The sequence below is a fragment of the Thalassophryne amazonica genome, chromosome 4 (genome assembly GCF_902500255.1).
Source record: "Thalassophryne amazonica chromosome 4, fThaAma1.1, whole genome shotgun sequence".
NCBI lineage: Eukaryota > Metazoa > Chordata > Actinopteri > Batrachoidiformes > Batrachoididae > Thalassophryne > Thalassophryne amazonica.
The window spans coordinates 67,231,392-67,255,375 of record NC_047106.1 but is presented as its reverse complement, the minus strand read 5'-3'; the positions used below and the strand labels follow the sequence as shown (position 1 = coordinate 67,255,375).

Sequence of the window (23,984 nt, the reverse complement as noted above, 5' to 3'; positions counted from 1 at the left end):
GAATGGATTCACCTGTGTAAGGAGGTCAAGGGTCCAAACCAATTTTGTGTTCCAATAATTAAATGCTAAATGTATTCAAATCAATAAAATGACAAGGGTGCTCAAATTCATGTGCCTGCCCAATTTTGTTTAAATAATTATCACACACTTTCTGTAAATACTAGAAACTTCATTTCACTTCTCAAATATCAGTGTATTCATCTGCTATATGATATATTTAACTGAAATATCTGATCCAGACAACCAATGATTTATAAAGGAAAATCATGAAAATTATCAGGGGTGCCCAAACTTTTGCATACAACTGTATGTGGAATAATCATGCTGTTTAATCAGCATCTTGATACGCCACACCTGTCAGAGGTACCGATTAACTTGGCAGAGGTGAATCACTCACTAATAAGGATTGTAACAAATTTGCTACCAAAGTTTGAAAGAAATAAGCTTTTTCTATTCCACTGGAGAGGTCATATACATTTTATGTCATTGCATATAAAATGGGAACAAAGTGAAAAGTGTTGCATTTATACTTTTGTTGAGTATGGGGTAACGCAGTCTCGTTTGAACCCCTGTAGGATATCGCAGGATTTGACCACTTCCGGGGACAGCCTGCCATTGCGCAACACAAACATAGCAGGTGCAAGAGTTTTCTTGACAACAGGTCTGTCTTCACAAAAACAAAGTGTGTGCACATGCACATTCGCATGCCGTTCCAGCCACAGACAGCATGCGAACATGCACACAGCTGTTTGTGGGGCACAGCCATTTGTGTGTGTGTGTGTGCGCGCACACAGCCTAAACCAGCCACAGACGGCATGCGAACATGCGCACAGCTGTTTGTGGGGCACAGCCATTTGTGTGTGTGTGCGCACAGCCTAAACCAGCCACAGACGGCATGCAAACATGCGCACAGCTGTTTGTGTGTGCGCGCACAACCTCTCCAGCCACAGACAGCATGCTAAAGTGTGTAAATATTTACAGTAGTTGATAAAACGTTCTTGCCGCTATTGTTTCTATATGACAATGTTGCTTTTCGCCTCACACATGGATGAGTCACATTCATTTCGTCGGATCTTTAGTTATTGATCCATTCAGATATCATCAATGTTCGTGCAAGATGTCGGACTTGGGAGGTTGGACGAAATTGGACGACAGTCAAATGGAACGCTGACGGTACAGGAACTATGCAAACGATGAGGAACCATTAAGACAGAAAGCTAACGGATTACAGACGAATTGAAGTTGTCGTCACGATTCGTTCACATTTTTCAACAGTTTGAAAATTCTGACGAAGCGCCAGCAGCAGGAACGAAGCTGGAAGACAGGTGAACGATGTCTCCAAAAGTCAATGTATGTCCAGATTTCTTGTTTCGTTTTGGCTTCGGTGTCCTTCGTTAGTGCCGTGTGACCGGGGCTTAACATTGTTGGAGACAGCCCAGTTCACTCAGTGGGTCAAAGATGTCCACACACACACACACACACACACACACACACACACACACAACACACACACACACACACACACACACACACACACACACACACACACACACACACACACACACACACACACACAGTAACATATGTAGATAGGACAACAGTGTGTAGTATTTAGCTTAGAGGAATTTAAATGTTTCTAATGGTGGAAAATGACCTTGTTTAGGTCAAAAAGTTTAGCTTTTATACTGTTATAAATCAGGACAGATACTGTAAGTCCATTATTTTATGATTGATCCTATGAATGAAGAAGAATCTTGGGTGAGACTGAGGTCCTGCTGTGTCTGTAGCCTCTTAGCACATCATAGCACCCTTAGGATGGAGCCTACTTTAACAGAGGTTAAATGTTAACAAGATACTCTTTTCCTCCTCAACACGGCCTCAAGCAGAACAAAAGAATTATTTATTCATTCAGCTACAGGCACTGTCTCTTTCCTAATCAAATTTTCAGATGTTTGATTTTAATTAATGGTGCCTTCAATGTTATCTTCCGTTAAATATTCATCACAATGTGGTGCCCCCTCCCAATCGTTCTCAATCATCAAGATGTAGGTCCCTTGTTTTCTTTCCTGTTTTCACACAGACACCTCCATTTTGTGTATTTTTCACAGTGCATCAGTGCAGACACAAACATATTCCAAACACGGAGGGAATCTTTGTCCTGTTGAGAAAAAGCTGCTGATATTTTACATGTGGTACTGCATCAGACAGAGTGTTCAGTTTTGGAGAAGAAAAACAGTGACACAATAACACATTTTGAAGGCTTCATAGACACAAAACTGGTTTAAAGTTACATAATGTAAGTTTTTGCCTGACTGGTCTTTTTAAACTGTGAAAAATATTGTTTCAGTAAATATAAATTTCTGTGTGTGGGAGAACAGAGAGTTACATCTAGAAAGATAGAGTGCAAAGTCTAGGGTGGATTGTACCTACTGGGTCAGGAGAGCTATTGTCCCAAGTGGAGGACTTCAAGCATCTCAAAGTTTTGTTCATGAGTAGGAGTAAGATGGAGTGTGAGATCAATAAATGGACTGGGGTACATCTGAGGTCCTGTGGATACAGTTCCGGACAAGTGTGGTGAATAAAGAGCTGATGAACTGAGATGAACTGTCTAGTCTAAGGACACAGAAAGGCAGCATGAAGCACACACTGGGAATCAATCCCAGGTCTACATGTTGGTAGTCCAACTTCTATCCCACAGAAGGGATTTTATTGTCACAGTCTAATAATTGGTCACAAAACTTATTGACTCTTAAGTCTATCAGATCAGGTCTGGGACCATGCCCTAGTGCACCGAAGTGGCAGGCCAAGAAAAATCTCAGATAAGCTGAAGCGAAGGATGGTGAGAACAGTCATAGTCAACCCAACAGACCTGCTCCAAAGACCTACAACATGATCTTGCTGCTTATAGTGTCTCTGTGTATTGTTCAATTATACAGTGCACTTGGCACAAAGAAATGCTGTATCATGCTATAATGCAGAGGAAGCCTTTTCTGCGTACACACCACAAACAGAGTTGCTTGAGGTATGCTAGAGCACATTTGGACAAGCCGGCTTCATTTTGGAATAAAATGCTGTGGACTGATGAAACTAAAATTGAGTTATTTGGACATAAGGGGCGGTATGCATGGCTGAAAAAGAACACAGCATTCCAAGAAAAACAGTTGCTCCCGACAGTAAAATTGGGAGGTGGTTCCAACATGCTGTCTGGTTGTGTGGCCAGTGCAGGTACTGGGAATCTTGTTAAAGTTGAGGGTCACATGGATTCCAGTCAATGTCAGCAGATTCTTGAGAACAATGTTCATTAATTAGTGACAAAGTTGAAGTTGTACCGGGGCTGGATCTTTCAACAAGACAACGACCCTAAACACTGCTCAAAATCTACTAACGCATTCATGTAGAGGAACAAGTACAATGTTCTGGAATGGCCATCTCAGTCCCCAGACCTGAATTTTATTGAAAATCTGTGGTGTGATTTTAAGCGGGTTGTCGGTGCTCAGAAACCAACAAACCTGAGATGTTTTGTAAAGAAGAATGGTCCAAAATACCTTCAACCACAATCCAAACTCTCACTGGAAGCTATAGGAGCTGTTTAGAGGCTGTTATTTCTGCAAAATATTGATGTATTTTTTTCTGTTGGGGTGCCCAAATTCATGCATCTGCCTAATTTTGTTTAAAGAATTATTGCACACTTTCTGTAAATCCTATAAACTTCTTTTCACTTCTCAAACATCACTGTTTGTCTGCTATATGATATATTTAACTGAAATTATTACCAAACAATTGGGGTGGTTTGCAGCCGAGTGTGAAGCATCCGGGATGAAAATCAGCACCTCCAAATCCGAGGCCATGGTTCTCGACCGGAAAAAGGTGCTTTGCCCTCTTCAGGTCAGTGGAGTGTCCTTGCCTCAAGTGGAGGAGTTTAAGTATCGGAGCATCGTGGTGAAGAGAGAGCTGAGTAGGGGGGCAAAGCTCTCGATTTACCGATCGATCTACGTTCTGATCCTCACCTATGGTCATGAGATTTGGCTCATGAACGAAAGAATGAGATCGCGAGTACAAGCGGTCGAGATGAGTTTCCTCCACAGAGTGGCTGGGCACTCTCTTAGAGATAGGGTGAGGAGCTCGGTCACTCGGGAGGAGCTCGGACTCGAGCCGTTGCTCCTCCACGTTGAAAGGAGTCAGTTGAGGTGGCTCGGGCATTTTTTCCGGATGCCCCCTGGACGCCTCTCTGGAGAGGTGTTCCGGGCATGTCCCATTGGGAGGAGGCCCCGGGGAAGACCCAGGACACGCTGGAGGGACTACATCTCTCGGCTGGCTTGGGAATGCCTTGGGGTTTGGAAAAGGGCACAGAAACATTTCTGCTGTGGTGAAGGCTCCATTGACCCACCAGGACTCTTCCTAGAGCTGGCTGCCCTTTTAAACTGAGCAATCGGTGGAGAAGGCCCATAGTCAGGGAAGTGACCAAGAACCAATAGTCACTCTGTCAGAGCTCCAGCATTCCTCTGTGGAGTGAGGAGAACCTTCCAGAAGGACAACCAGCTCTGCAACAATCCATCAATCAGGCCTGTATGGTAGAGTAGCCAGTTGGAAGCCACTCCTTAATAAAAGGCACATGGCAGCCCACTTGGAGTTTGCCAAAAGACACCTAAAGGACTTTCACACCATGAGAAACAAAGTCCTCTGGTCTGAGGAGACAAAGATTGAACTCTTTGGTGTGAATGCCAGATGTCACGTTTGGAGGAAATGAGGCACCATTCCCACAGTGAAACATGTTGGTGGCAGCATCATGCTGTGGGGATGTTTTTCAGTGGCAGGAACTGGGGGACTAGTCAGGATTGAGGGAATGATGAATGCAGCAATGTACAGAGACATCCTGGATGAAAACCTGCTCCAGAGCACTCTTGACCTCAGACTGGGGTGACGGTTCATCTTTCAGCAGGACAATGACCCTAAGCACACAGCCAATACATCAAAGGAGTGACTTCAGGACAACTCAGTGAATGTCCTTGAGTGACCCAGCCAGAGTTCAGACCTGGAGCTGACTGAACATCTCTGTAGAGATCTTAAAATGGCTGTGCTGCCAAAGGTGCATCAGCAAAGTATTGAGCAAAGGGTGTGAATACTTATGTACATGCAATTCCTTAGTTGTTTTATCTTTAATAAATTTACAAAAAATGCAACAACAAAAACCCCAAAACAAAACAAAACATTTTTTCATGTGTCATTATAGGGTGTAGAAATTTGTGGGAAAAATTAATTCACTCCATTTTGGAATAAGGCTGTAACATAACAAAATGTGGAAAAAAATGAAGTGATGTGAATACTTTCCGGATGCACTGTAAATGAGAGAAGCAAAGTACTGTGTCTTGTTTGGGAATAGCATAGACAGCAGGGGAACCTGGTGTCTCTGGTTATGGAAAAAGTCTCCATTCAGGGAGTTATTATGGGACTTGAACCACACACACTAACTGTTTTGATGTGGAAGAAAACTAGAAGACTTAAGACAAAGAAGAGTGGAAAGACTTAGTTCAGGTGACATACCAGTGATGGCTTGGAAATGTTTATGAGAAATGGCATTGGAGCTTCTCATGAGACTGTTTAATAAAATCTTGGAAAGCAAGAGGATGCCTGAGAAGTGGAGAAGATGTGTACTGGTTATGATTTTTATAAACAAGGGTCAAGTATAGAGCTGCAGAAATTACAGACACATAAAGTTGATCAGCCACGGCATGAAGTTATGGCAAATAGTTGTGGAAACTTGGTTTAGAGGAGGTGAAGATCTGGGAGCAGTAATATGGTTTTATGCTGAGAAAGGGCACTACAGATGCAATGTTTACTCAGAGTGAGGATGCAGAAGTATAGAGAAGGCCAGAACGAGTTTCATCATGCGTTTGTGGATTTAAAGAAAGTTTATGACAGGGTGCCAGGAGAAGAGTTGTGGAATTGTATGAGGAAGTCTGGAGTGGCAGAAAAGTATGTGAGGTTGGTGCAGGATATGTACAAAGACAGGTGTGACAGTGGTGAGATATGCAGTAAAAATGAGAGCTGCATTCAAGGTGGAGATGGGATGACATCAAGGTTCAACTCTGAGTCCTTTCTTTTTTGCAAAGATGATGGACAGGTTGACAGACAAGATCAGACAGGATGATCTGCTGTGGCAACCTGCAACAGGAGCAACTGAAAGAAGTTTAAAATGGAAGTTTAAAAAATCCTCATGAGTTACCCAGAAACTACAGCCTTTTTCATCACAGGAAACATCTTTACACTCTTTCCCCAAAGTGTAACGATTCTGGTCATTTAATTTAATTGGACAACACTTTTTCAAAAAAATGTTTTGGCTCATTAATGTAATTTTCTCTCTGTGCTTTATATAGAATTATGCAGATGATTTTCTTTATGCATGCTGGTAAGAGAAGCACAGGCAATGTTTTTTAAAATACATCAGTTAAAGTAACAGTAATCGACTTTATCCTTCCACACAAATGTCTTCATTAAAGTGTATTAGCTGAAATATTTGAGCCTCTGGCTCACCGGCACAGTGCCATAAAAATTTGAATCATCTCAGTCAAATGGACCCATCTGTTTGTTTCTTACAAGAAAGTCACTTTATTATAAGAGATGTTCAGCATCTGAACATCTCGAGCTAAAACAAATTGGGTACAGGATGTCTACTGTGCATCGTAATGTTTAACCCCCCCCCCCCCCCCCCCCCCCCCCCAAGAGCAGCAAGAAGGCACACGAATGTCATACTAATTTTGGGCTTTTAATGATTTCCTTGAACTGTTCTTGAACTGTGCCAAGGTGGAATGATTATATAAGATTGAATTTATTTTGGACCTTCTCTAATCCACACAGGGTCAAAATTTTACATACAGTCTCAGATATATACAACCCCACTAAAATTTGCTTAAATATCCCTCAGCAAGCTATACCTAGACCAGACAGCTTCAGTAGCCATCAACAAGCTTCTGGCATAATTCTGGCTGGATCCATGAGCACAGTAATGGCAGAAATAGAAGAGTTCGTGTAAACTGATTGGTTTCCTGGCACAGAGCCAGCTTTTAAGCATATTCCACAAATTTTCAATAGGGTTTTTCAATAGGGTTGAGGTCTGGGCTGTGGGAAGGCAGTTCCAGAAGCTTAATGTTAGCTTGCTTTATCAAATACACAACCAGTTTTGAGGTGGGATTGGGAACACTGTCCTGTTTGAACACCCGGTTGTGGCCAAGTTTCAACCATCTAGCTGTTAACTTGAGGTGACGTAGAAGAATTTGGAGGTCATCCTCCTTCTTGATTATTCCATCCACTTTGTGCAATGCACCAGTACCGCTAGCAGCAAAACAGCTCCCACGACCATACTTGACCGTTGATACAGTGCTCTTAGGTTTGAACGCCTCACCTTTACTCCTCCAAACACGCCATTTGTCAATGTGGCCAAAGGGCTCATTTTAATTTATTTAATTTAAATAGCGCCAAATCACAATAAAGTTGCCTCAAGGCGCTTCACACAAGTAAGGTCTAACCTTACTAACCCCCAGAGCAAGCACAGGAAAAAACTCCCTTTAATGATTTGAGGAAGAAACCTCAAGCAGACCAGACACAAAGGTGACCCTCTGCTTCAGCCATGCTACCAACACAATTGACAATATGAATATACAGGAAATTTTGTGAGTCCATGCTGGTGCACAGGGCGGTAGGCCTGCAGAAGATGACATCCACTCCTATCTCTGGATGGAGCTGCACCTCAAACAGAGAAAAAAACAGAATCAAGCAGCAGAAAGACTACAAATACAGTATGATTTGTCAGCATTAAGCAACAACTAGCTAGCACTAGCCCTAAGCTTCACTAAAAGACCCAGACCTTAGATAAAGTTGAGGCTGCGGCCCACTCCCTTTACTAATAAAATTAATTTAAAGAGTAAAAAGCATAGTAACATACTATGCCAGTATGCTAGCCATACAAAAGGGAAAATAAGTGCGTCTTAAGTCTGGACATGAAAGTCTCCACATAATCTGACTGTTTTATTGACGCAAGGAGATCATTCCACAAAGCAGGTGCATGATAAGCGAAAGCTTTGTGACTCACAGACTTTTTATTCACCCTAGGGACACAAAGTAGTCCTGCACCCTGAGAATGCAGAGCCCAGGCCGGTACATAGGGTTTAAGTAGGTCAGCTAAGTAGGGAGGTGCCAGTCCGTGAACAATTTTATGGGCTGGTAGCAGAACCTTAAAATCTGATTCAATCTGGCTCAGTCTTTATTTCATCTCACCATAAAGCTTTTCTCCAAAAGGCATTTGGCTTGCCCATGTGAGCATTTGCAAATTTCAGACTAGTATGAAGGTGCTGATTTTGGAACAGAGGATTCTTTCTTGGTCAGTACCCTCTCAGTCCATGGCGATGTCAAACTCCCTTCACCGTGGACAGTGAAAATGGTGTTCCAGCAGTTTCCAATACATGGCAGGCCTGAGCCTTGGTGGTTCCTGGGCTGTTCCTGAACATTCTAACCAATATCTTCTCAGACAGTTTGGCTCAACTTCCAGACCTTAGCAAAGTGGTGGGACATCTACTAACTTGTACTGATGTACAGTTATTTGTACTGATGATCTTGAAATTTGCAATTGTTCAGAAATGGCTCAAACAGACCTTCTCAACTTGTTTAAATCTACAGTTCTCCTTCATAGAGCTTGAATGATTTTCTTGGACTTCCCCATTGTTCTGAGTATTGGCCAGCTCAATCAGTGCTGTCAAACCAGCCCAGTCTCACATTTTTTTATTTTTATTTTCGTGCTCGCGCCACGAAATGAGTCAAATTTTCATGACAGGATTTTTTTTTAACTCACTATTACTAACCCTACTCTTACCCCCAACCCTAACCTTAACCATAACCTAACCCTACAGAGAGTGGCAAAAACTGCGTGTAAGATCACCAGGACCCCACAACCCTCTCTGCAGAGCATCTACCAATGCAGAGTCCACAGGAGAGCTGTCTTCATCATCAAAGACCACACTCACCCCCAACATGGACTATTCACACTCCTCCCCTCAGGGTGCAGGTTCCAGACTGTGAGATGCAGAACCACCAGGTTCAAGAACTCCTTCTTTCCCACAGCCATTAGACTGTTAAACAGCTGAACACCCCCCCCCCCCCCCTTAAGGACGGAGCTCCCCATCACTGGTCACTTTATTTTCTAATGGACACCTTACTATATTACCGACACTTCATTCTATTGCACTACAATACCTATTAACTTGAATCCATTGGCTCAATTGCACTAAACCATTTACTGCTGAACGTTGCACAAAACAGTGAATATTGCACACTGCACTATTATGTACACATGCCATTACACAGGTACATTTTATATTTCCCCTCTTATAATGTATATTTCCATTTTAGTACATTGCTCTGTTATATTCTATTGTTCTTACCAACATGCTTATTTTGTTTTTTTTTTCCACTTATATTTAGATATTTATACTTAGAGTCATTTACACACACACACACACACACACACACACACACACACACACACACACACACACACACACACACACACACACACACACACACACACACACACACACACATATATATATATATATATATATTTGGGCATCCAGTGTGGGCAGCAGAGTAAGAATTTCATTGACAGGGAAACGTGTTTCTTTACTGTGCATATGACAATTAAAGGTTTGAATCTTCTTCTACTCCTTCCCCCAAAGCTAGCCATAACCACCCCGACCCCCCCTCCCCACTTCACTTTTAATTTCGTGCAGCCATCACGGAATGAATGAGAATGAATTTGTGCTGCCGTGACGAAAATGAGGCACTTTCGTTACAATATCACGAACCAATAGATTAATGTATATTTCGTGCTGCTGAATCACAACTTGCCATGAGACTGGGTTGGTCACATCCTTACATCCTTTTTATGGTGGCACAGAGAATTTAGCAGTTGTAGTCTATCATGATCACTAACAAGGAGTAAATAGGCTTTGACCTTGTCATTGACCTTGTTGTTAAAAGACACTGTGGAACCTACAGAAACACTTCCTAACAGGTTGAAGTGAATGTACAACCCCAATTCCAATGAAGTTGGGACGTTGTGTGAAATGTAAATAAGAACAGAATACAATGATTTGCAAATCCTCTTCAACCTATATTCAATTGAATACACCACAAAGACAAGATATATTTAATGTTCAAACTGATATTTATTGTTTTTGTGCAAATATTTGCTCATTTTGAAATGGATGCCTGCAACACGTTTCAAAAAAGTTGGGAAAGTTGGACTGGGAAAGACTAGGAAAGTTGATGAATGCTCAAAGAACAGGTGAACAGGTTAATTGGAAACAGGTGAGTGTCATGACTGGGTATAAAAGGAGCATCCCCAAAATGCTCAGCCATTCACAAGCAAAGATGGGGCGAGGATCACCACTTTGTGAACAACTGAGTGAAAAAATTAGTCCAGCAGTTTAAGAACAATGTTTCTTAACGTTCAATTGCAAGGAATTTAGGGATTCTTCATCAACAGTCCATAATATATTCAGAAAATTCAGAGAATCTGGAGAACTTTCTCCATGTAAGCAGCAAGGCCGAAAACCAACATTGAATGCCTGTGACCTTTGATCCCTCAGGCGGTACTGCATTTAAACCCGACATCATTGTGTAAAGGATCTTACCGCGTGGGCTCAGGAACACTTCAGAAAACCATTGTCAGTTAACACAGTGGGCCTGAGCTCATTTGAAATGGACAGATGGAAAGGTGGAAAAGTGTGCTGTGGTCTGATGAGTCCACATTTCATATTGTTTTTGGAAATCATGGGCGTCGTGTCCTCCAGAAAAAAGAGGAAAAAGATCATCCAGATTGTTACCAGCGCAAAGTTCAAAAGCCAGCATCTGTGATGGTATGGGGGTGTGTTAGTGCCCATCACATGGGCAACTTACACATCTGTGATGGCACCATCAATGCTGAAAAGTACATCCAGGTTTTGGAGCAACACATGCTGCCATCCAAGCAACGATTTTTTCAGGGACGTCCCTGCTTATTTCAGCAAGACAATGCCAAGCCACATTCTGCCCGTTACAACAGCGTGGCTTTGTAGTAAAAGAGTGCGGGTACTAGACTGGCCTGCCTGCAGTCCAGACCTGTCACACATTGAAAATGTGTGGCGCATTATGAAGCACAAAATATGAAAATGGAGACCCCGGACTGTTGAACAACTGAAGTCGTACATCAAGCAAGAATGAGAAAGAATTCCACCTATAAAGCTTCAAAAATCAGTGTCCTCAGTTCCCAAACGCTTATTCAGTGTTTTTAGAAGGAAAGGTTATGTAACACAGTGGTAAACATACCTGTCCCAGCTTTTTTGAAATGTGTTGCAGGCATCTCTTTCAAAATCAGCAAATAATTGCACAAAACAATGAAGTTTATAATTTGAACATTAAATATCTTGTCTTTGTGGTGTATTCAATTGAATATAGGCAGTGGTGTGCACAGTTCCGCTAATACGCTAACCGCTAATTATCAAAGATAATGTTTTCATTATCGGATTATCTTTTCAGATAACGCTGAAAACCATTATCGGACCAATTATCTTCCGATAAGTTTTGCCCCGGTAATTTTTAGACTGCTAACATTTTTGCAGATGTAGTTTTTTGTAGTAGCTACACAGTTCTTTCCTCTACAAACAGAGAAGAGCTGGTTCCAGAATAAACTGCTCAATCCTCTGCAGGCAAAGGAGAACTGGTCATAGAAAAGAAAAAAAACTAATTTCTTTTGACCCCATACTAATACACTGACAATAGCACCCAAGTCATCTAGAGGCATAGAGTTTTAACTTTGGCGGTTTTTAAACTCAAAATCAGCTTCTTAGCAGCTGAAAGTGTATGGGTTATCTGTAGCTTCCGATACGTTTTTAGGCAGTTTATCGGTTTAGTGTTAAAAAAAGATAACTTTTCAGTTAGGTGATTAGCAGTTATCGAAGCTAGCCTTTTGGTTAGCAGTGCACACCACTGAATATAGGTTGAAGAGGATTTGCAATTCATTATATTCTGTTTTGTTTACATTTTTACACAATGCCCCAACTTCACTGGGATTGGGGTTGTATGTATATATTTTAGCCTGCATGTACAATTTTGTCCCTGTGTGAATTAGAGAAGATCCAAAATAAATTCAAACTTTTGCATCCAATTTTTTAAAGTCATTAATAATGTGTTCTGCTTTTACCCTGGGAAACAAACAATTCAAGGACATCACTGAAAGCTCAAAAATATAATGCAATGCTAAAATACCCTCAGCCATATGAGCATTGTCTTCATAATTTGCAGCTATTTATTTTGCATCCCATTGCAAACTATGTGTGTATATATTATATACATTTTCAGTTTAGTTGTTTATTTTTCACTAGCTTTTACAGAATATATAAGAAACATTATATTTGCAGAGAAACGCAGCGCTTTGAGAGCGAATTTCACCATGTGTGATACACGTACATGCTGATGTCTGCGAGATGTCTTGGAAATCACTCCAGAGGTGTTATAGGTTACAAAAACAGGGTTTTCAGTTTTAGATGCGCTTATTTCTCGCTCGGTTTTCCAAAATATATGAGAAACGTGTTATATTTACACAGAAACGCAGTGCTATCAAAGCAGATTCCACCATGTTGGATTAGCAGCCAGAGAGAGGAGAGATGAGCCAGTGACATCATGGTGTTTCTATACTTTGAATAGCTGTCACCCCCCACTCCCCAATTAAACGGATTTACATGATTCATAGCATAAAAATAGGAAACAGAATGTGACCTTGTGACCTCTTAAAATAGGCCAGCATTAGCCATCTTTGAACTTGTCCAAGGTCTATGTAACACTGTCTCTTCTAACATAATGGAATTCTCTGATTTAATTCTTATTGTTGGAGGGGATGTTTATACCACTCTTAATCCGTACCTTATTCTGATCAAGCTTTAAAAACAAACAAAAGCAATTATAATAATGAATTTAAAAACAACTACAAAACATGGCACTCTTCTGACATCAGCAAACTGTTGCTGTTTGAAGAATGCATCTAATCATTAGATCAGGTCTATTTGCCAGAGCCAGGTGAAATATAGACGTCCCCTTGGACTTCTCTCGCCGCAGGGTCCTCAACACTGAATAGCCTATTTGTTGGATCATGTACAGAGAAATTCACCACATGGCCAAAATGTTGTAGCTGATATTCCTGCACAATCCTCTAAGGAACCACTTGTTTCACAAAAAGTCATGGAATCTTCCAAAGAAACTTGGTACCAAAGTCATCTTATGGTCTACTTTGGTAGTTAGCTTCCAAATCCTCCAACTCTTTAGTAAGACCGGAAGCACCAGGACCATAAAAACTTGGGCCTTCATTCTCTTGTGAAGATATCAGTATCACCAAACACCTCTGTGCATAGACCTCATGATTCCATAACATTTTCCTAGATATGTCTCAATCTCAAAGACCAAGGATCCAGAACATGAATACCAATGCAGAGTAGACCTGTTCAAAATGTCAAATGTTACAAAATCTTTTGGGCCACATATTGTTCTTGTTCCACAAATACAATAAAAGATCTGTGCCACATTTGATTGTAATCGGACATTGTTTAGGGGTCCCCCACAAAGCAACAATTTTCCCCAAACAAGCAATGTAGTAATCCAGTAATTCCAGTAATGTTCTCCTCTGGGTGACCAATCAACCACCACTTTTTGCGATTAGAAACCATCACATGTACCTGTAAAAGAAAAATAATGGCATCAGCGTTTTCTCCCATTAGGGTGACGTTGTCTTGCCAGTGGAGGCAGAGGAAAATGTGTCACTCTGGGGGACCTCTAAATCTTATCTGACCGAGTTCAAATTTGGTCTACACCTATAAAACCCCAAGTGGAACAAAAACAACATGTGGCCCGAAGTCTCTTGCAAGTTTTATTTTTTCACTATATAACAGGAACAGCCTGAATGCAGAGACAAGTCAATCTCTGCACAAGTCCAACACTTTCAGCACATACAAATACACTTATGACTGGGTCCAGGGAGTCATTGAAAGCCTGGATCTTTGTCTTGAGCTAGAACAAACCCAGACACTTCATCTGTGTCACCACAGTGATTGGCCATACAGCGTTTGTGCCATAAGAAGTGCAGAATCCAATGTTAAAACTAGAAAATGACTTGGGGAACATTCTCCAGCATGATTATGCCTTTCAGAAAGGCAGTAAAGCTTGATGTGCCACAGTCAATTTCAGCATTCAGTTAATGTGTAACTGTTATGGCTGTTGTTGGAAATCAATCAGCATGACTTGGAGATAAGACAGAAGTTTAAAAGTACATGCGTGAGAGAGAGATGAGGGGAAAAGATGAAGAATATGCACCATAAATAAAATATAACAGGAATACAGTACAAAGAGGTCTACAAATTAGCAAAAATGTTCTCATTGTTGTCATACGTCCCTGACCAAGGACAGCAAAACTTGTCTCCCTAGGATTCAGGGCCATGAAAAATGGGTTAAGTTCCCATGGTGTTTATCATGTTTACCTTGTTGCCTCAAACCAAAGTTTTACTTTCTGTTCTAAAAGACAAGAAAAATCATGATACCCCTGTCTATGATGGCCAGTCAAAGGGAAGCACTGTTTTTCTTTGCAGAAGCTTTACGTTTACAAGCCAGCGGAACAATAGGTTGACACACACATTTTAGGCTGATAACATAGTGTTCTCTTTCTATTGTCATTTTATGATTATGACAACAGTCATCATATGAAAAGACAGAAAGAGAAATAATCTTATCTCACCACTTTCTGTTTTGAGTTGGGTTTTTGTAGTAGCCACTCAATGTCGAGAGAGTTGGACTGCCAGAACTGATGGTGGCATGGTAGCGTGGCATTGTCCCCAACGACCTTTTTCATCTCAGTCTGGGCACCGACTGACAGTAGGCCGAATAAAACTGAGAGCAGAAAAGACAGAAGAGAGGGATGGAACCAGAGAAAGAGGGAGATGTCAAATCCAGCTCAAACAAACCTTGACACAATGCCAGCTGATTATACATCGAGGAAACCACGTTGCAGTGACAGATATGCTACAGAACCACCATCTGACAAATATTTAGATATATTAACATACACTGAAATGAAACAGAATGAGAATTCTTTCAACACAACATTGAATCAAATATCATTTGACATTTGAGGATTGATAAAAACATTATCGTTTTTTCAGCCTGAAGAATTAGTAGCCCAGGAAGCCAAGGCACGGAGTTGTCAGACATTGTAAAAACTACACCTTTGCAAAGCAGTGAATGCACTTATAATTGTTGTGGATGCAGTCCATTGATGCATACATTTGAAGGAAAGATGGATTGTGCTGTTTGCTGGGTTGGCATGTACAGCAAAGGTCTGGAATTTTGTCTCTTCCTATTGTCTAGACATTTTTCTTCAAAACATGAAATGTATTTCACCTTATCTGTAATTGTCAACATACAAACAGCAAAAATATGACAAATATCCTCATGCAATCGATTATCAAAGGGAATATCGGTGGTGGTAGGGCACTACAGGGCATTAAGCCATTGATAAGGCATACTAAATAGCATGCTATTTGACAGAACATACAGTAATTATCTTTGGAAAAAATATTAACAGCAAAGCAATGACTTTTGACGTTGTAGGAAAACAAGTCCTATATGGATCCTGAGACTGATTGGTGCTGATGCTTATTCTGGGGATGAGTAGTGTTGAAGCAGATGAGAGCCTTTGACTCTCCCTGGATGGGATTCTAGTCTATCACAGGTTACTTTCCCAGCCAAGGTTGGGTCACCTTCACAACTGCATCATAGTGGAGTTCCTGTAACGCTAATTAGCATGCTAATGCCTCTGCAAGATGTGTAATGAATTACTTCAGAGGTATTATTTGGTTACAAAAAGTTTTTTCATTTTAAACTGTTTATTTATTAGAGGAGGTGAGGGTCTAGTGGTTAAGGTGTTGGGCTTGAGTCCAGAAGATCATGGGTTCAAATCCCCGCCTGACTGGAAAATCACTAAGGGCCCTTGGGCAAGGCCTTTAGTCCCCTATTGCTCCCGGTAGTGAGCACCTTGACATCGGGGTGACTGTGAGGCATAATTGTGAAGTGCTTTGAGCATCTGATGCAGATGTAAAAGCGCTATATAAATGCAGTCCATTTACCATTTATTTCCCACTAACGTTTACAAATTCTTGAATTGTTTTGTTTGAGTAACCAACCAACCAATGTACATCACGATGTTGCACTGTTGTGACACTGTCATCACTTTATCGTGACTCAGATTGGAAGTTGCCATGTTGTGTTGCTCAGAATATGCATAAAATAGACTTCTTGTCTATTTTGGCATATAATTTTGGCCCTGCCTAGCTGTTGGCATGGTGACCACTTGTCCCTTGCAGCTGTAAAACACCCATTCTGATTGAAAATGGATGGTGGCTTGTTGTCTTGTACCTAATGTGGTCTAGGGGTTATAACACATTGTATGGTTACTTAAGGTGATAAAGTAGGATTATTTATCGGCATATGAAAAGTAACAGGCCTGTCGCACCTTGACAATTTAGCCAGCGTATGCTGACAGTCCCATTTCCACCAAGCAGTCTGGGTTGGTATGGTACGGGTTGGAACAGTTAAGTCTGGCTTGGCTTGCATTTCCACCACCAGTAGAACTCTTGTTTAGCAGGCGGAACATGTAGATGTTGACATGCACGCCACTGAGCGCACATACCCTATCACTTGGTCTTGCCCCTTCACATGGAGGGGCAAGAAGAGAAGAGAGTAATTTAATTTTTTTAAATGTATTTTATTTTGTTTTTGTCTTAGTGGATTATGGGATTTATTTTCATTGCGTGCAGAGCGCTGAAGAATCGACTGATGTCTGTGGTAAACGCTGACATGACACTCTCACAAATATAAAGGATTACCTATATACATTGATTTTGTATGTTTTAGAGTATTTATTACATATTTTTTTGTTTTATGGGTTGGAATGTGTATGTTGTCATGGGTGTCGGTGAGATGTGCTTGGGCGGTGTGGATTTGCATGTTTATATATTTAACATTTTATTTGTGTTTATTTATTTACTTTGCTGCAAACTGGATTCTGCACAGATGTTTTGGGGAATAACTTGCACTGTCTGTCTGTCTATAATACCACTCTCAGTAGCATACATATAATATAGAATATTATAAATACTGCATGTTTTGTGTTGCGAAGATACCCACTGACTTGAAAATGAATTTCTGGGAAAAGAACTCAGCTATGAATGTATGTATAATATGCCAAAGAACACATTTCAACAGGAGTGGATTCCTTTCCCAGCCCCAGCTATGTAATTCCTCATAAGAATTACTATGACATTAATTTGCTTCCACATAAACAGCACTTACAAAACTGCCTTGGTAGACTGTTTCAAATTACATCCAGGAATAAGGCCAAAGACCACTGAAATAGTTCTGGTAGCATATGGTGGACCAACATCTTACTGACTATATGTCATGGCTTTACTATGCAATTAATTTTGAATTGTGCCAATGGAAATATCATGATCAAAATTGCAGAGCCTAAAGCAAAGGAAAGCATAACTCGGCCATTAGGAGTTTACTGCCTCACACAGGGGAACTAAAGTAAAGTTCTGACATTAAAACTGTTCACTTTTCAAACACAAAACTGCTTACATGGAAAGGAGAGTGTGTGGGAACAATGCTGACATGGGACACACCATCCATGACTGCTAAATGGGTCGTGCAGCTATTATCAACAGGGAACATTGCACAGTCGTCTCAGAGAAGAACTTGGGTTGTACTAAAAAGTGGCTGTATATTTGTGTGTGACTTCTGGCACTGGCCAGACTGTCGGGGCTTTGGTCTTGGTCGGGGAGCAGCAAGGCTAATTTATTGGAGGATGCTGGACAGCCCTGTGGGCTTGAACGGAATTAGCCACAGGCATCGTGGGAGTTTGCTGGAAGCTGGAGCTCGGGATGGGATTGATGTGTGAGTCCAGAGGGGTGGTGCACTCCTGATCGGACATTCGACTCGCTCCACCTAGTAGAAAGTTTCCAATAATGTTAAGCTCACTGGGCTTATGCACTCAAATGTGACAGCTATTACTGGCTCTACAACATTTACTTTAGGTAGCTATGTTTAAATTTAAATTTAATTACGAATAGGATGATAGCTCCGGGGATTCTGGGAGCTTAAAATATATTTATGAAACTTGGCAGGTGCTTGTTAGGAATCAGATTTGTGTTGAGTAAATATTGTGAAATATCCTGTTAATTACTATGTGTCATGCTGTTTAATGGTGCTCAGAGCGTATTTCCCTCTGATTGCACAGAATAATTACACATAGGTGTATGAGACAGTATACAAATAATGAATGTTTTTGAGTGCAATGATAAGAGTATTTCATGAGGTGAAAGATGGAATGTTCCATTCAATGAGGTGAAGCCAAATTGAATGGAACATTCCATCTTTCAATGAATTAAATATTCTCTCTATATTCTGGGGCGTTGACATAGTCCACATCACGGCCACTTCATGGACTGTTTGTTATAACAGGTGCGTGCAGTCATTATGATGTCTGTGCACATTGGTGATTTGACGGCCACAATAATCTGCTCACACGCGATTACATGCACTACAGCGATGTGTGCACTGATGGGTTACATGTCATCAGTCCATATGTTGGATGTATTTCGAAATCCAGCATTGTCAGGTCTTGTGCAAAGGGCAGACAAAGCGGTGGCTCACACCGTCTTCTCCCCATGTTTGCCTTCCAGACTTTGAGGCATCATGTGGCAATGGACCGCATCCGTCTGGCACTTTTAGTGCATTATTTCTATTCAGTGCATTGTAACAGCATTGTAGGTATTCGTACTGTTGTCCAAGTACATCTGAACTGCGATTGTGCGCATACACACAGGTGTGCACGAATTACGTCTTTTAAAATGTATTTATCGCTAGCTTTTACACAACATACCACAAACAAAGCTGTTAGCTAGTAGCTACACCAGGAAGTGATGTCACCATGCTAACCTCAGCGAAATGTCTTATAAATAAATTCATTAGGTTATTACGTAGGTTCCAAAAACAACATTTTCAGTTTTAGAAGTGTTTATTTCTCGCTAGCTTTTACACAATATATCAGCTACATGAATATAAACACACAAAACAAAGCAGTTTTGAAGAGACCAGCGACTGACGTCACAGTGCAGCTCTACTCTGATTGGCTGTCACCAGTGTCACTCAAAAAAAAAAAAAGGATCAGATTGAAACAGAATGTGACTTTTTAACTTCTTAAAATACCTCTTACACTCAAAAACTGACAAATTGGACTGGATTTCCATCTAATAAATATATGTAGTCCCAACTAAATTAAAAGAAATTATCTTTAGCTTTTTTGAGTTGGGGCTACATATATTTATTAGATGGAAATCCTGCACATAATTGAATTGAGTTCACCCAATGAATAATTTTTTTGAGTGTAAAATACAAGAATAGCCATCTTGGACTTATCCAAGGTCTGTGTCCCAAGAATTTTCCCTGTGAATTTGAAAACTCTGGCAGTAATAGGACTGGACTTATGCTGAGCACAGACAGACGGACGGACAGATGGACAGACGAAAAGCCTTCGTAAAACCCGATGGCCATATTTGATGGTCTCAGGTAAAAATTGTTGAAACTGATTACTGTATTTTCTATAATATAAGTCACGGTTTGTTTTTACGAATTTGAGAGGTCCTGTGACTTGTTATTCATAAGAGTAATTATAGAAACTGTTTATATAGGACTCACTGGAATATATGTAGGAACTTTCACAGGAATTAAAACCAATAATAAGAAATACATGCCAACAATGCACTCAAATTAATAAGCTGATAATACAGACAAAACGTGTGTGCAGGGGTGGTGGCCAAGTGGTTAGTGCGCCTGGTTTCAGTACTCAAGGTCCCCGGTTCAAACACCACCTCTGCTGGTTTTTCCATGTAATGTGGAGCTGTGTCAGGAAAGGCATCTGGTGTAAAACTTGTGCAAATTCAACATGCAAATCCTCATCGGCTTTGCTGTGGCAACCCTGAGTGAAAATAAGGGAACGGCCAGCGGGACTTATTTATACTCCAGTGCGACTTGTATACACAGCCAAGTCTCAAGAATTTCTTTGCATCACAAAACATGTTGTCATATGGTCACATTTAAGTTACTACGTGGTCTGTCCATAAATTAATGGTCCTTTTTATTTTTTTCAAAAACTATATGGATTTCATGCGTGAGTTTTTCCACACTTGTCGGTGACGTCATTCGCCTGTGAGCACGCCTTGTGGAAGGAGTGGTCCCGCCCCCTGATTTTCAGTAACAATTCAGTTCATTTTTTTGAAAATCCGTGCTCTGCGGCACAGACCACTTGAACCTGTGAGCTGGGCGGAAATTTGCCATTACCAGTGGATTAAAACTCATCTCTGGTGTGGTGGGCGGAAGAAACAGTTCACCTTCAGCGCAAGAACTTCTCACTCCCACTCCTCTCCTCCCGTTCAGCAGTAAAGAGGTTTCACAGATGTGGTTTCGTTCCAGTATCGGAAAATCCCACAGGTTGGATCAGGAAATTCAGATCCGCGAATTACGTCAGTATCAGAACCCAATACCGATCTGTGATGCGTACTGCAACCTGTAACAAGGACTTGTACCAAGTTTCACAAAATTCCTCCAAAAAAAAAAAAAAAAAAGTGAGAGGCGTTGATTTCAGAAAGCTTATACCCTTTTTGGGATGGACAGACAGACACACAGACAGGCAGATGGATGGAAATCGCCACAGCATAATCCCCCTTTGGGCGTTCAGCCAGCAGGGGATAAAAACTGAACTAGAGCACCATGCTCATAGAGCGCAAAGCTCCACCAACACTAGTTTCCAAATCCACAAATTTTTACCTTGGAAAAAGGTCAAAGTCCAGTTAGAAGTGGTTTTTCAAAAGCTAAATTTCCAGTGTTCCACCATGTGATCAAATTTCAAGAGTATATTTAGGTCATGCACTTGAATCAATGTTATTTTTGTGGTGTCAGGTTTTTTGATTTTCTTTTCTTTCAAAATTTTCAGTTTCTGAATTCTTTTTCAGATAATTTTCATTCTCTGTATGCATGATTTATCATTGCTTTTTGGAACTTGGTTTCCGACTGATTACTGAAAGACAAATAGGCATAAAATTGGTGGTGTAGGTAAATCCATAACAGAAAAATGAGAGTGATTGAGACACTTTTGGTTGAGATATAATGTAAAATGTACATGAAATGGGCTTTTCAATATTGAATTCAAAGGTCCACAAAATCCACAAACTATGTCAGGCAACAGTGAGTGCCAGTCTGCACCTCACTTTCAAATATGAGAGTGATTGTGGCATGTTTGATTAATATTTATGTAAAATATACATTAAACTAGCACATTTCCCGTGGGGATCCACGGCCTCTAGATTGGGTACTGTTTCTAAAATAGGTAGCTGACATTTTTCAAGGGTGCTAATAAATTATGCAAAGTTTCCATAATGAGTTGGAATGGAGCGTGAGTCCGGAATGTTTTTAGAATCTTAGCCCTAAAAAGTTTTTAGAAGTACTCAACCCTTTTTTTTCCTGTTAATTATGTAATTTTTAAAATGTATTTATAAATTGTTTAGGTTCTTGTTATCACATACACACTATTATTATCATCATTATTTATTTTGACTTCAATTTTGTCATTTGATTTTTAAATGGAACACAATGGAAATAAGTGTTTCCACTTTCTTGTGTCATCCATATATTTTTAACGTATTTACAATTATGTTATGTACTTACATTGAACTTACTAAATAAAATCACACATGTACACAATCATGCTTTTTGACCTTTGGCCTTGAAAACTGAATCAGTTCTTGCCTATCAGGATATGAATCCTCTAAAAATGTAACAACTATACACACACACACACACACATATAACTCAACAAAAATATAAACGCAACACTTTTGGTTTTGCTCCCATTTTGTATGAGATGGACTCAAAGATCTAAAACTTTTTCCACATACACAATATCACCATTTCTCTCAAATATTGTTCACAATCCAGTCTAAATCTGTGATAGTGAGCACTTCTCCTTTGCTGAGATAATCCATCCCACCTCACAGGTGTGCCATATCAAGATGCTGATTAGACACCATGATTAGTGCACAGGTGTGCCTTAGACTGCCCACAATAAAAGGCCACTCTGAAAGGTGCAGTTTTATGACACAGCACAATGCCACAGATGTCGCAAGATTTGAGGGAGCATGCAGTTGGCATGCTGACAGCAGGAATGTCAACCAGAGCTGTTGCTCGTGTATTGAATGTTCATGTCTCTACCATAAGCCGTCTCCAAAGGCGTTTCAGAGAATTTGGCAGTACATCCAACCAGCCACACAACCACAGACCATGTGTAACCACACCAGCCCAGGACCTCCACATCCAGCATGTTCACCTCCAAGATCGTCTGAGACCAGCCACTCGGACAGCTGCTGGAACAATCGGTTTGCATAACCAAAGAATTTCTGCACAAACTGTCAGAAACGATCTCAGGGAAGCTCATCTGCATGCTCGTCGTCCTCATCGGGGTCTCGACCTGACTCCAGTTCGTCGTCGTAACCGACTTGAGTGGGCAAATGCTCACATTCGCTGGCGTTTGGCACGTTGGAGAGGTGTTCTCTTCACAGATGATGCGAAGGAGATGTGTTGCACTGCATGAGGCAAATGGTGGTCACACCAGATACTGACTGGTATCCCCCCCCCAATAAAACAAAACTGCACCTTTCAGAGTGGCCTTTTATTGTGGGCAGTCTAAGGCACACCTGTGCACTAATCATGGTGTCTAATCAGCATCTTGATATGGCACACCTGTGAGGTGGGATGGATTATCTCAGCAAAGGAGAAGTGCTCACTATCACAGATTTAGACTGGTTTGTGAACAATATTTGAGGGAAATGGTGATATTGTGTATGTGGAAAAAGTTTTAGATCTTTGAGTTCATCTCATACAAAATGGGAGCAAAACTAAAAGTGTTGCGTTTATATTTTTGTTGAGTATATATATATATATATATATGAAATGTGAGTCCAAGGCTGTTCACAATTAAACAAACTTCATTGGCAGAGGTCATAAACCTATTTTGCAACTATTATTTAAATAACATTATATGGAAATAAAGAAGATACTATAACTAACTGAACACGTTTCTTGATAAAATGGCATATGACGATTTTAAGCCTAGTTATTTTCACAACTCATTCAGTCACTCATCTTCATCCACTTACTCCAATAAAGGGTCACAGAGGTTGGAGCCTATTCCAACAGTCATAGGGCGTGAGGCAGGGAACACTCTGGACAGGATGCCAGTCTGTCACAGGGCCACATATAGACAAACAAACACAGTCACACATGCATGCACACCTATGGACAATTTAAATTTTCCAGTTCATGTAACCTGCATATCTTTGGATGTGGGAGGGAGCCGGAGCACCCGGAGGGAACACGCAAACACATGCCACAGGTGGAAATTAATCCCATGACCTTCTTGCTGTGAAGCAACAGTGCTAACCACTAAGCCACCGTGCTGCCCTTATTTTCACAACTGCATTGTAAACTTCTTCACATTCTGTGGTGAATATGAGGGAGTTTTTCTTTACGACTGTCGCCTGTGTGCTTGCTCTAGGGGTTGGTAAGGTTCAGCCTTACTTGTGTGAAGTGCCTTGAGGCAGCTTTGTTGTGATTTGGCACTATATAAATGAATTTAATTAAATTAAATTAAATAATGAGGCACTATTTTGGTGATTGAGCATTGGAGGTTCGGGAGTGGCAAGATGGCACCTGTGTGTTTGGCATGCCGTCAGCCCTGTGTTTACCGTTCTTCGAGTTTTTTGTTATTTGTTGCTGTGTTTTTGCTCTGTGTGTTCTGCCGG

The 23,984-nt window shown here is 40.8% G+C and overlaps 1 protein-coding gene across 1 annotated transcript in view; it reads right to left on the bottom strand.

Annotated features, from left to right (window-relative positions):
• Window positions 1-23,984, bottom strand: part of clmpb (CXADR like membrane protein b) — a 287,660-nt gene that overhangs the window by 45,196 nt on the left and 218,480 nt on the right. The window contains exon 2 of the mRNA XM_034168027.1: window positions 14,810-14,961. Coding sequence (XP_034023918.1) covers window positions 14,810-14,961 — 152 coding nt within the window. The remainder of the gene's footprint in view (window positions 1-14,809; window positions 14,962-23,984) is intronic.